We start from the raw sequence: 14,041 nt of genomic DNA, 5'->3' as shown, positions 1-14,041 counted from the left end.
AAAATTCTGGAGTCTAGAACTTTGCATGTTTAGAATTCTGGAGTCCAGAACAGCTGTTCTACATTATCAGCGGGCTGGCGGGCGGTGCATTTCATTGCACGACTACCACTGCATGTGCGGAAAAGGCTAAGTATTGGTCCTTTTCTTACTTATATATTTTTAAAACCATATAGTTTTATTGCAGCCGCACTTGAAATAACATACAATCGACAAACTGTAAAAATGGGGATCCCCGCCGACTACACACTTTAAGCGAAAGGAGAACAATCTTTTTGTTGAATCTTCACGCGTCATACGTAGCGCGAATGTGGAAACCCTTCACGGTGTTGTAACCTTAGGTGTGTAAAATTAATGTTTAGTGTGAAGAAAAGTTTCTCTATTCCTAAAGTGAAATGAAATATCGCCAACCGCGCACTGCGTACAGCGGAGCTAGACACGGTTCTGGCCTAGAAGTTCACGGGACACGAGGGATTCGGTAAGTACTGTGTGGCTTAAGCTCAGAGACTGAGAGAGACAGAGGGAGAGAGAATACATCAGGTGAAGCATCTGACGTAGATTTTTTTTAGTTTATAAGCTCTAAGTCCGATGAAGCTGTAAAATCCAAAACGGCTAACAATGTGTATCAACATTTGAATATAGCCAGTCAGAGAGAGTCCCTCAGCTTTCACACAGCGGTGGACCAGACCGTGTTGTACGTAATAATAAAAGGTCCAGTATAGGGAGAAATAAGAACTTACTGTGAAACAGAGATGAAGGAGAAGGTCATTAGTAAGAAAAGGACCAATATATAGCTACTTCCGCTATGTAGCAGTAGCCGTGCAATAAAGTGCACCAACCGCCAGCTTGTTAATAAATGCGCATGCGGTAAACAATTCGAATTACATAACTGCCACCGTTAAATCACCCAACACCAAACACCGAGTCAATAATTACTCCTGAGGATGCCCCGTGGAGGGGTGAAACACGCGTTGAATGATTTATCAACGAGTTGGCGGGCGGTGCACTTTATTGCACGACTACTGCTACATAGCGGAAGTAGCTATATATTAGTCCTTTTCTTACTCAGAATTGACTTCCGCAAAGTAACGCCTCAATCTATTAGGTTAAGGTTACTAGTGGCAGTATAGCATCAAAGACGACGATGGGAATTGTCATTGTTTCTGCAGTTTTGTAAAATAGTTGTAGAAGATGTAACAAAACGGAACAAAAGAGACAGAAAGAGAAAGAGAAGAAAATTCAAGTGAAAACAACTGTGATGAGTATAATAAGGAAAGATTTTAACTGTACATAAGCTTGTATTGTATTAAAGTTTTTAAATAATGAAAAATTGAAATAAAGACAATTATAAAAATCAAAAATTAAAAATGTAAATGTAAATATGCCGCTAGAGTGAGAGATAATGTGAAGAAAAAGAAAATAAATGAAGAAAATTTTGAGAATCGAATTTATAATAATATTTTTTTTTATTTATTTATACATTGCATGCATGTGAGTGTGTGTATGTACATGTTTATATGTATCTTATATGAAATTGTTGCTCATCCAGTATGGGCTATAAAGTTTATTGAGTAACTTTCTTCTATGTATGATTATGATTCCTTTGCATGTCCTCACAATATAAATAATGTTAAAGGCAGAAACTTGTAATTACCATTTGATGTATAAGTCGTTTGTTAAAATGTAACTAGTTTTAAGTTTCCCGAACGAGTAAAAATAAAAAAAAATAATCAAATAAAAAAGAATGAGAGAGAGGGAGTGAAAATAATAAAAAATGTATTAAAAAATATATCACTGTTGTGGAAATTATATACAAATAATTATTAATTAATATACATGTAACGCCATCTATTGGAACATAGATTGTATAGTGTTCCTACCATCATTGTTATAAAGTAAAATGTATGTATGTTTCTGAACGTATAATAAAAAAGTTCGTTCTGTTCGAATCTCATAATCGGCGTTTTATCATAACTGTCGTAACCCAAGGAAGGAGTGTGATATCTTAACTGTAATTACATATTTTTTGTTTTTTTTTTTTAACAATGAAACATATTTTTATATGAAAATAAATTTCGTTTTCACTACTGTTCTATGTAAAATTACGTGTATGTTATACAATAATATCTACATACGCAATATAAGTAAAAAATAACATAAACCCACTAACATATATGACTGGCGATGCGTACATTTACATAATATATATACAGAGATACATGTTAAAAATGAAAGCGGAAACATCAACATTAAAGATTACATAACCATTTTTATATGTCATATTTGCCTATGCCAAATGTAACATATAATACTGGCTATATATTCAAAAATAATTATGAAAAAGTATGTGATGAATGTAAAAAGGTTTTTACATATAAACCTATTTAGTACATAAAATTTTGAAAAAAAAAACCATACACAGTTATACAATAGAAATACATACAAAACACAAAATGATTTATATCTTGTTTGCTGTCAATTAAAGATTTCAGAAATAATTACGTAATATATACATATTATAATATAGTATCAAAGAGCGTTTTTAAAATTCAAATGATTACATATTAAAGTTAATTACTGTTTACTATTGCATGCAGAGATATTCTGCAGAGTAATACTGCCAGAAGTTATTACCCTTCCTTATTACAATTGAAAAAAATAATTAATGTTAATTAAAATTAAATATCATTTAACAATTATTGAAATTAATTATTTCAGAATGACCACTTCATATATATATATCATATCTCATTATATGCCTTTCGATATTCAACATAGAATTTTTTTTTAAATATATCAAATTAGAGCAATGCTATTCCAGTGGTGGAGAACAGGCACGATCGTATGTCTTATATTGTCGCGGGTTTGATACCCAGGATACAATGTTATATAATTAACACTTTGTATATATCATATAGTATTGCCACTGCACATAAAAAAGTTTCCAAATGGTCGCACCATATTATCTCTATTTGACTATAATTTGTGTCTACCACGTGTTCGGATGATGAACTCCTTAGACCTGATGACGTAAGAATCTCACCGGAACTATGTTGATTTATCACGATCATAAACCAGACGAGTTTAAAGTGATTTTATATTTCGAAACCTTTTATAACTATATACTGTTATGTGTTGACTTTTCGGCTAACTATTTCGTTCAAAATAGTTTACGGTATTAAAAAAAAACTATGTAATACACCTATCCCCCGGTAGATACGTTCCAGAGAAAAACGTGTAAATTGAAAATTTAAAGTTTTCAAGTAAAAAACGTGTAAATCGAAAAACTTGCAGAAAATGCATAATTTTGTGTACACAGAAATAAAAATAAAATGCATTGACAAGTTAAAATATTTAATATATTACGGAAACACTTTTTTTTTAAATTAATTACAATACATTAAACAGAAGAACAAAAAATAAAACCAAGGGTGTGTTACTATCGTTTATCATTGTCAGAAATAACTCTCTTTCTTTTTTTTTGGAATCGAAGGTTCGAATTCACTTTAATCACTCGAAGTTATTTGTGCCGATTCGATGTTTAAAGCAGAAATGAAAGAGATGGTAATAAAATCGGTTATTAAAACAAAAAAAAAAACTGATTTGGAAAACCGTGTAAAAGCGAAAACGTGTAAAACAAGTACCGTGTAAATCGGGGGATAGGTGTATATGGCGAATATTATTGTCGATAAATAACATGAATTTATTTTTAGAAATATACAATGAATTTAGTAAACCCTTCTAGGAATTAGTTATTTATATATATTTATTATTTATGACTACATTTACGTGATATGTCCGACGACTATTCGTTGAAGATGAAAGTTGACCAACTTTCTTACGTCACGACCCGTACTAATGCTAATTCAATTCGCGCCAATTTACCCGCACTTATAAGAATTACGTCTAAACTTCACTATCTCTCAGTTTTCAGAAGTGAATACAGAGAGACGCAACGATGCGGCGCATTGTGCTAGTGTTGTGTTGTGTTATCGGAACATTTTGCTATAGTGACGGAACATCGGAAAATGTTAGGGTTAAACGTGCGAAATACTATTCCAATCCACCGCAGAGGTTCTATAGACGACCTCCTACAAGGTATCAAAATTATGAATCCTTTTCTTATACTCCATCTTCAAATTACGGTGGAAATACAGCAAACTACAGACCTTATAACAGACCTTTCAATGGAGGCGTAGAACCAGATATAAAGAATCTAATTAAAAGCCTCTCTAAAAATGAATTGAATCAAATCGTAGAATACGCTAAAAATAAAGACAAATACAAGAGAGGTCAATACAACAAATACAATGGTTATACTCACATCAATGAAGACACAAATTCAAATAGATTTTCCCTAAACGTACCGTACGTTAAACAAAGTACGGTAACCACAAAATATCAAAATTCATACACAGGTCCTGAAATCATTCCGAGTAGAGTAACAGAAATCAAGGAAATCAAACCTGGACAATACAGTTTTAATAACCAACAGAATGATGAAACATCTAATCAACAATTATCAATTATCGACGGATACATTGAACAAGCAATGGGTGATGATGCAAACTTATACACAGATAGCGATGTAATGGATGACGAACAATTACCGAGTCCCGTTAATTTGAGACAGGAAGACTTTACCGGGTCATATTCTGATAACGTACCAGCATTGGAAGCAGTACCAGGTTCATACGATGTGGAGAGCTTCGGTGAACTTCCACTCATGAACTACAACTCCAAACTACATTCAGGAAATTCATACAGCGTGCCTCACTATACCGTAATTATTTTTTATCTATCATGGCATCGGAATTTTTTTTTACAACCAATGAATGTTGGGTCTAGATGGTCCAACACAATGCAGAGTGTATCATGTGTTTTCTAGGTTCAATCTAAGCATCATTTTTTTAAAAAACAAAATTAGGCGTACCAACAAGCTTTATCAATACTGTGATAAGAAATAATCGCACATATAAGACGTCCACTGTTGGGCATAGGTACCAGGACTGGTTGGAATTTGGGCAGCAAAAATAGTACCAGACGTTGAGCAGTCAATCGAAACTCGTTTAGCATTGTGATACGAAGGTGCAGAGAAATAATCCACGACTTGATGGGTTCCAATTACTTGATTATTTCACTTCAAAAATTGACAAATTTTTAAACTGTTTTATTTAGTTCGACCCGTACGGAATTTATTTGGATCAAAATTAGAAATTGAAATTTAAGCACCTTCCCCTTGTCAGATTGATCTGAAATTTGGTACACACATTTAATTTAGATGACATTACAATATAATAAAATCAATAACATTAAAAATCTAAGATGGCCGCCGATACAAATTGGCGGGTTACGTATTTTTCCTTAACCCCCTCAATATGGGTATCAAATGAAAGGGCTACACTAGAAAAATACAATGATTATATCAAAATTTAAAATTCAAGATGGACGCCGTTCCAATATGGCGGACTAGGTACATATTTTTCCACAACCACCACAATATGGGTATCAAAAAACCGTTTAACTTAAAAGTTTTTTAAATGTATTTATTATATATTTAAACTGCCAATGAATGTATGGTCCACCCTATCCAAAAATCAATGGTTTTAGATATAATAATGATAATACAGAAAGAAGAAGCGTTTTCAAAATTTTAATTACTATATATCGAAATTGATTTTTTTTTACTATCTGTCCTTATTGACTTTATACAGCCAGAAGTTATTAGTCTATCGCATTTAAATCAAACAAAATAAGTTTCTGCAACATATTTACACTTTATACCGGGTGTATAATCAGGCTGTATTTGTAGGAAAGTGTAAACCTTTTTAATTCAAATAAGTTAAAGTTTTACAGATTTTACATCTATTTCCAATAACCATGTATAACCTAATATAATATTTTTGCAGGTAACATCATTGAATACTAAAAAACCATCACCGGTTTTATCATCTCCACCATCAGCTGCAGTTGATGATGGTACACCGCCACTGGAATTAGCACCAGCAGTCACGAACTACAAAGATCAAAGCGACGCACATCTAAAGGCCATCAAGATCTGGGCTCACAGGTCTAGAGGAGCTGCCTATACTTTACACGAAGACGGCACACTGTCCCGAGAGAAAGAGTTTATATCGACGCCTTCATACAAATGACTATCATAAAGAAATATTATAAGTAGGATAAATAATTTATTGTTAATTTATTTCATGTCTCTTTCGTAGGCAAAGAAAAAATAAATCGCATTTTATATGACCATTTTATTTATTGATTTAATGTGTTAATAAAAAAATAATTATAGAATATTTTTTTTTCATTTCCTACACCGTAAGATTAGTCGTCCTTTCAGCCCAAAAACATCCACTGGAAGGTGTAGGCCTCCCCCCAAGATATTTATGGAGGGGACATACCATAAGCGACACATGGAAGGTTTGCGATCGCAGTGTTTTAATATAGTACTCAACAGACGCTGCTGCCCATCCTCTAGAACAGTGATTCACAAAGTGGACAAATTGTGTTTTTTATTGTCTATTTTTTAATTTTTTGCATTAGAACCTTCCTCGTGCCTTCTTTTTGCTATAATTTATCATAATATAAGTAATAAATAATATGAAATTAATTATTTTCTTAAAAAAATTTTAGCGCGTCAATATTTTATTTATTTAAACACTTATACAGTTTATGTATAACAGCGAACTTAACATCGAAGGCATTCTCTACTAGTGAACTGTAAGGCGGTGCAGAGATAAATTAAAAAAAAGGTGAAAGAAGTAAATGTCACAACAGACTAAAAATGAAAAAGTAAAATCAAAAAATACAAGAATATTATTTAGTGTGATTATATATAAATATACAATAATACACGAATACCTCACTTTGCGTCTTGGTTACGTCCAAAAAAAACACGACGCAAATTGAAACGCCGCAAAGTGAATTAAGATTTTTTATATCAAACCATGTAAAGATCGAAGATAGGTTCCAGGGTTACGAAAATACTACTTTTTAAAAAGAAAAAGAAAAAAGTAAACATTTAAAAAACCAAAATAATATAACTCTTTCAATCAATAAATTGGAAAAATATTTACCTTTTTTGTAACCAGAAATAACACGTAAAAATTTATATAAATTTATAATTCTCTTTTTAAAAAAACACAAGACATTACATTAATACACACTACGTAATTAAAACTGAACTCTTAAAATTAGCAAAACAAAGTGAAAATCAAACTGTATTCAAGTTGCGTTGTTTTTTAGTTAGAAAGGTAATCCCCGAGTTTTGTTGGCATGGCGCAATTAGAAACAAAAGTGTTGCCATCTTTTATAAAAAAAAAGAAAAATTAAAAATAATTAAAGACTCGAACCCAAAACAACGCAACCTCGAAAATCTAACGACGCAGCTACACAACTTCGAAAAAAACGCAAAACGAAACGACGCAAAGCGAGGTATTGGTGTACATATATTTATAAATCTACATATACTATTATTACATATAAACTTAATTAATTTTCCTTTCTTATGTTTGTTTGGTTCTTCCTATTTATGTTTTGCAAAAGTAATCTATTTATTTGCGATCAAACATAAATAGTTTGACTTTCGGCAGATGGCGCTATGTGTCAATTATAGAATATGTTCTCTACTCAAAAACGTAGAAACTATCATGTCAGCTGGCAGATGCCATTGTAAGGTCTTCACTAAAGATCGCCACGACGACCTGTGCTGCCCACATCTAGCGACTTCTCGCGACCTCAGCAATGTAGTCGGCCCACCTAGTGGGCAGTCTTCCCACACTATCTAGCTCGTGGTCGCCTCTTGTAACCCACGACCCTAAACTTCCAACTGCCAATTTAGACGTGTAATTATTCGAACTATCTCGGTGAGGTTAGTTATTTTGCGTATCTCATCATTTCAAATTCGATATCTCAACGAAATCCCTCTCCATTTGTCTCTTAGTGACTTTGAAACTTCTTATAAAGTCCATCGTAAAAAAAGATGCAAATAGAAGTAATATACGAGTCAATTAAACTGTGATACTGTAATAATCTTTGATCTAGGAATGAGAGGGAAGAAAAGCGACGCGTGACAGAAGATATGAAAGAGAAGGAGTAAGAAAAGGACCAATATTTAGCTACTTCCGCACATGCAGTGGTGGCTACACTGATTAGTGCCAAACACAGAGACTGTGTTTGTCACTAATCGGTGTAGCATAACTCCTGAGGATGGGCATCCTCAGGAGTTATGCTTGCGTGGAGGAGTGAAACACGTGTTGAGTGGTTTGGTGGTGGCGGTTGTGTGATTCGCATTGTTTGCCGCATACGCATTTATCAGCGGGCTGGCGGGCGGTGCACTTTATTGCACGACTACCACTGCATGTGCGGAAGTGGCTAAATATTGGTCCTTTTCTTACTTAGGATGGACTTCCGCGAGGTAACGCCTGATTCCATTAAATAAAAGAGGAGGAGAAAAATAGAAGGAAAGTAGAAGTTGAGAAGGATAAAAGGAGAATTATGAATAAATTTAAAATATCACAAAAATATTCAACACATAATGTAAAGACGCTGCACTAAACACGGTAGGGGAAATAAAGAAAATGTAGTTAATAGAGTTCAATTACTTTCTTTCTCTTTCTTTCTTTCGTAGAATTTAAAACAGGTTTACGTTTATGATGACTGCTAGGAAAGTAATTTTATCCAAATAGTAATTAAGTCCAAAGTAAGTTAGTAGATTGGCTCTTTCCATACAATAGTAGAGTAACATGAAAAATACTTACTCCTCTGTCCATCCTAAGAACGGTGAAATGGTTTTTCGTTATCGGAAAGTGTTGAGATACGACATTGGAATCTCTGAACTTGCAGTGCATCGACATGGAGTCGGTCTGAGGCCAGAACGGCGTGCATTGCTGCGGCGCTAGGTCGATCCATAGGTCCGCTGCTTCATTCTCCTCCATGAAACGCAAATGTTTTTTCGTATCGTTGTAAACTAGGAAATATGGTAGGAGGGTGATTATCTTTGTCAGCTGCGGACAGAGCTCCGAGAGTGTGACCTGAGGAAGAATTCACAGTCTTAGATCATGGCTGGTAAATAATTATTTTTAGACATCGCTAGGTGCTTGTAATGTTTATTTATTTATTTACTTTATTGAAGATAAACAGTAACAAAAGGCAGTAAGAAAGTACAAACTTAGAAACTAAGAGATATAAAATTAGTTACAATTGTTACATTATAACTATCTCACTAAGAACATTTAATGAATTATAGTCAAACAATGACATACATTACTAAACAGGGATCAAAGATCCAGCGCATTCTGCATACCACACCGCAATAAATACGAGTCACAGCAAGCCGTCACGTTCCAATAAGGTTTAAATGTATTGTGTGTACTCAATAATTTCGAACGAAATTATCTTTTAAAAGATACCAGAGAGCACGAGAATATATCAATATCACTAATGTATGAATTGTGGGGGCCTATATGACTAATATGACCTATACTATAAATGTTTATAGTATAGGTCATATTGCAAGATACAGATCCAACTAGTATAAAAAGTTTATTTTACAAGTTGAATGTATATGTCATTTGTCAACAAATCTCTAAAGCTTTCTCGTATATTTCCAATCATACTGTATAAAGTAATTACTTTGAAGTCTACAGGGCCAGATAATAAACAGTAATTAATTTTAATATGTAGTTTCGAATTTTAAAATTGCTTTTACATACGTTATTATCTTTATTTTTAAAACTAATGATTATAAATTTTAGATTCATCTTGACATCGTGGTCTTGTTATAGAACGACGAATGTGAAAGAAAAGATACTGACGTGCAAAAGCAGGCGGTAGTGAACGCGTCGCTCGGCGTGCGTGCACACGAGAAGGCCCGGCGCGTGTGGTCGTGCACGTGCATTGCGCGACCAGCTCGACTGGTGTGCTCTCACTCGCAGCCGCTCCCCACGACCACTCCAAAGCAGTGCCTCTTCTCCAGCCTCCTGAGCAGCTTCGCCACGACCACCCTGTACCAGTTACATTAATCAAATAAATATTGATATTCAGTAAAATGAAAATTAATTGGAAGTCGTTGAATTTGTGAAGCGTAATAGAGATCTTCATGGCGATCTTTGGTGGAGAAATATGTCTTGCAGTGGGGGTCCAACGGCTGAAGAAGCTATTAGATGTACCGGTATAGGAAATTCAAAGAAATCCAGGTTTAAGGAATGTGTGACCTTTATCTGTAACGGCAGTCCGGTTTTATTGATAATCCAACAGGGCGCGTAGAGCAGCAGGCGCCAGGAGTCTCCACGTTGGACTCGCGCGCAGAGCCCCAACTCCTTGTTTCCACCATCCGTCTCACACTCCGTCGTCATGTTCACCATCTTTTCTGTCATATCTTAAAAACGTGAAAAGTATTAGTCTATATCAAGCAGTTCTCCTCTTTCATACCAAGTCTTCATAGAGTATAAAACTTGGTTGCTAATTTTGAAAAAAAAAATCCTGTCTTATTGAGGCGAAACGTGAATGATTTGAAAATATATTTTAGAGTAACTGACTTATCAGAGTCATTATAGCATAAAACCTGATGACCTTAGACCTGATCAGAAGGCTTAAAGGTCAACCGGATTGATTTAGAAATGAAGACATCCCTAGAAGAACTAAAATCACCGATGTAGCTCCAAGAATTGCTCGTATGACTGCCCTTGGAGACGAAAGGTACTCGAATAATGACAGCGAACCGGTAGAGCAGCTTGTTTAAGCCTGGGAGGCTTGGTGAATGGACGACATAGTTCACGGGAAGTCCGATCATAATGAAAAACTTTGGGAAAGCTCTGTGTCTTGAACTGGACATCTTTTGGCTCATACAACAATGAATATATATGTACATATACTGACAAATTAATGTAGACATATAACATATAATCCTAACATGAGTTTTTATTTGATACATGTCAAAAGTCTGTTCAAGTGAAACCACTGCTTTACTCCAATACAGAACCTTAAGTCTTAGATTAAGATTATGTACATATTTTTTATTTTTATATAAGGTTTTTTTTGGCGAGAATTATTATCAATACTATGTTATAATCAATGTATACTACCATCAAAGAAGTAAGGATATGTTTATCCACAATATTATGCAATTTTTAAGTTTTAATTATAGAATTTTTATAAAGGACATTCCATAAGTTTCTTTCCTTTTTTATGCGAAATAAATACACGAGATTATTTAAGGTGAATTTATCATATTATAACTAGTGGCGCAAAAGTAATGTCATAATTCAATCGCACGTTCTCCAATTTTTAGATATAAAAAGAATTAGTAATTAACAAGCGATAAAGTATATCTATATATCTAAATCATAAATGTCAAAGTGCAGTGACATTTGGCGCCATTTGTAAAAATTAAGGCACGTTCACATTATGACATTACTTTTGCCCCAAGTGTTATATGAACCATTTTATCCTATAACATTCTTTAACCTCACAGAAAGCCAAATTATACTCTTTTTAATAAATCATTGAAGCTTATTTACATATACGGATAGGTGTTTTTGATTTAGTTCATAAAATTTGTAACATTTGGAACGGAGTTAATAAATAAATGATAAATGATTTTTTTGGTGAATAATAATGAAAGAATTTTAATTGTTTACCTGGAGTCAAAGTGAAGCTACCAGTCCAAGGTAAACCGAGGTAATGGATGTCCAGGGTGAGTCGGTGGGACTTGGACAAGTCCAGGGTGTAAACATGAGCTCGTTCTCCGGGCTCTATGCGTAGAGTTAGCGCTCCCCCGGTGATTTGTAGCGCGTGAGGGAGGCAGTTGTGGACGCTGAGTGAAGGCACCACCCGGAGCAGGAGGTTGGGGATGGCACGAGTTACCTTCTGGGACTGGCAACCTGCAGGTTTTCTATCTATTTAAGTTCTCCAAAAAATATTACACAAGATATAATTACAAATTAACATTGAAAACACTGTACCAAAAGTGTATCTTAAATAAAAAGACAGTGTGCAATACGTAAAAAAAATTGACATAAATAATACATTTTTAAGTATTAATAACAATAAAATATAAAGGTATAAAATTATTATATCTTTGATGTACTGTTTAGTTCTTATCTTTTATATCTCGCGCAAACTTTCTACTTTCCTTGCGTGTTTCATTAATAAATACATAAATAAAAAACATTACAATAAATCTATGAGGGTACAAATAATCCAAACTTTGTGAAGTATCTTTATCCGACCAAGTTTTCTTTTTTTATATAAAACCTCTGAGTTTTATACCATTGTCAACAGTGATTTTATAAGTATTTTAATAGGTTTTTAGTATACATGCATAAAATGCTCTAGTATACAAAACAATAATGTTTATAGTAGAACTATACATTTAATAAATACATTTAAAAAACTTTTAAGTTAAACGGTTTTTTGATACCCATATTGTGGTGGTTGTGGAAAAATATGTACCTAATCCGCCATAACGGGAACGGCGTCCATCTTGAATTTTAAATTTTGACATAATCATCGTGTTTTACTAGTGTAGCCCTTTCATTTGATACCCATATTGAGAGGGTTAAGGAAAAATATGTAATCCGCCGTTTTGTATCGGCGGCCATCTTAGATTTATAATGTTATTGATTTTATTATATTGTAATGTCATCTAAATTAAATGTGTGTACCAAATTTCAAATCAATCTGACTACGGGAAGGTGCTTAAATTTCAATTTCTAATTTTGACCCAAATAAAAAATTCCGTACGGGTCGAACTAAATAAAACCATTTAAAAAGTAAGGTGAAATTGTCATTTAAAACTCCCGGGCTTTACCTGGCTTCCTAATGGAAGCCAGGTAAATTCTTTTGCTAGGTTGGTAGGACTGTCTGTAACATTTGCCAAGAGTCTGTTTGTAGAAAGGCTTTATTATCTCTGAGTTACACGTGTTTAAGGCCAAATATTTCAATTTTAACTTGAGTGATTTGACCGTGGCACTTGTATAATTCGCATGGATTGCCGCATACGCATTTATCAGCGGGCTGGCGGGCGGTGCACTTTGTTGCACGACTACCACTGCATGTGCGGAAGTGGCTAAATATTGGTCCTTTTATTACATCAAAAACTTGACTGATATCGTTCCGCAACCACCATATTCGCCTGATTTGATTCGTTGCGTCTTCTGGCTATTCAGTAAACTCAAAAGGCTAAAATATAAAGGATAAAATCTAATCGAAGAAGGTTATGAAAATAATCTTTGAAACTTTAAAACTAATAGATAGATTTTGATAAAATAAATATAACCTTCGACTGGCACTATCTTCATGGCGAATATACTCGGATCATCGTCGGCCTTGGCTGGGCAGATAACGTCACGCGGCGTGCCCAGGTCTTTGGCAAGCTCCATCCACCAAATACCCTGAGTTGTCGTCTGATATGTTCTGTAACATGAGTAATTTCCGAAACGCCATGTTATTTTTTATTTATTTTTTAATACCTTACAGTATTAAACAAGAGGTGCATCATAAAGTGTAAATTAAGTTTAACTCAATTAAGTATTAATAATTCGTAGGGTTAAACTTAAAAGCCTCAAGTAACTAAAAAGTAGAATTATTTTTGAAGGATGTTGACTAATCCGTTTTTTAGCAGGATCGACAAGTTCTTCTAAGCCAATAAAAGAAAAAAGAATAGAACGTTGGCCTTATTTATTTATGATAAAGTCCTTATATTTCTTTAGGTTTTAACTGGTTTAATATGAAATTTTATTTAGTTTATTGACACAAATATGTCGCTTTTGTGCTGTGAGTGAACACTTTGATTATTGATTTACATATTAATAATAACTAACGGAAAATTTTATATATACATTTTTATTTAGCACATAATTTTTTTTAAAATGTCGATATATTTTCAAATTGTCGCTTTTAGATATATGATATTTTAGTTTTATATCCTTATAAAGGATATGGAAAATATTTTTTTTTGCAAAAGAGAGCCATCAGAACTATTTATGGCTTAGGGCCGCGTATCTTCTTGAGAAAGCGGTTTGAAGAGGTCAAT

The 14,041-nt window shown here is 33.8% G+C and overlaps 2 protein-coding genes across 2 annotated transcripts in view; one reads left to right on the top strand and one right to left on the bottom strand.

Annotated features, from left to right (window-relative positions):
- The window catches only part of LOC137933712 (intermembrane lipid transfer protein VPS13A-like), a 79,680-nt gene that overhangs the window by 12,446 nt on the left and 53,193 nt on the right, over window positions 1–14,041 (bottom strand). The window contains exons 39-43 of the mRNA XM_068777736.1: window positions 13,286–13,422; window positions 11,646–11,888; window positions 10,221–10,384; window positions 9,822–10,010; window positions 8,766–9,038 (exon numbers count right to left, since the gene is read on the bottom strand). Of these exons, the coding sequence (XP_068633837.1) occupies window positions 8,766–9,038; window positions 9,822–10,010; window positions 10,221–10,384; window positions 11,646–11,888; window positions 13,286–13,422 (1,006 nt within the window). The remainder of the gene's footprint in view (window positions 1–8,765; window positions 9,039–9,821; window positions 10,011–10,220; window positions 10,385–11,645; window positions 11,889–13,285; window positions 13,423–14,041) is intronic.
- On the top strand, window positions 3,956–6,177 carry LOC137918480 (uncharacterized). Its single transcript, XM_068761301.1, has 2 exons — window positions 3,956–4,780; window positions 5,907–6,177. The coding sequence occupies exons 1-2, from the start codon at window positions 3,956–3,958 to the stop codon at window positions 6,150–6,152; spliced, it is 1,071 nt and encodes a 356-aa protein (XP_068617402.1). The 3' UTR covers window positions 6,153–6,177.

This window comes from Battus philenor, unplaced genomic scaffold (genome assembly GCF_028537555.1).
Source record: "Battus philenor isolate CCGP_79_NKW_IND1 unplaced genomic scaffold, ilBatPhil1.0.hap1 SCAF_14, whole genome shotgun sequence".
In the NCBI taxonomy this organism is placed as follows: domain Eukaryota; kingdom Metazoa; phylum Arthropoda; class Insecta; order Lepidoptera; family Papilionidae; genus Battus; species Battus philenor.
The sequence above is the reverse complement of the archived record's forward strand: the minus strand, read 5'-3'. Positions and strand labels throughout refer to the sequence as shown.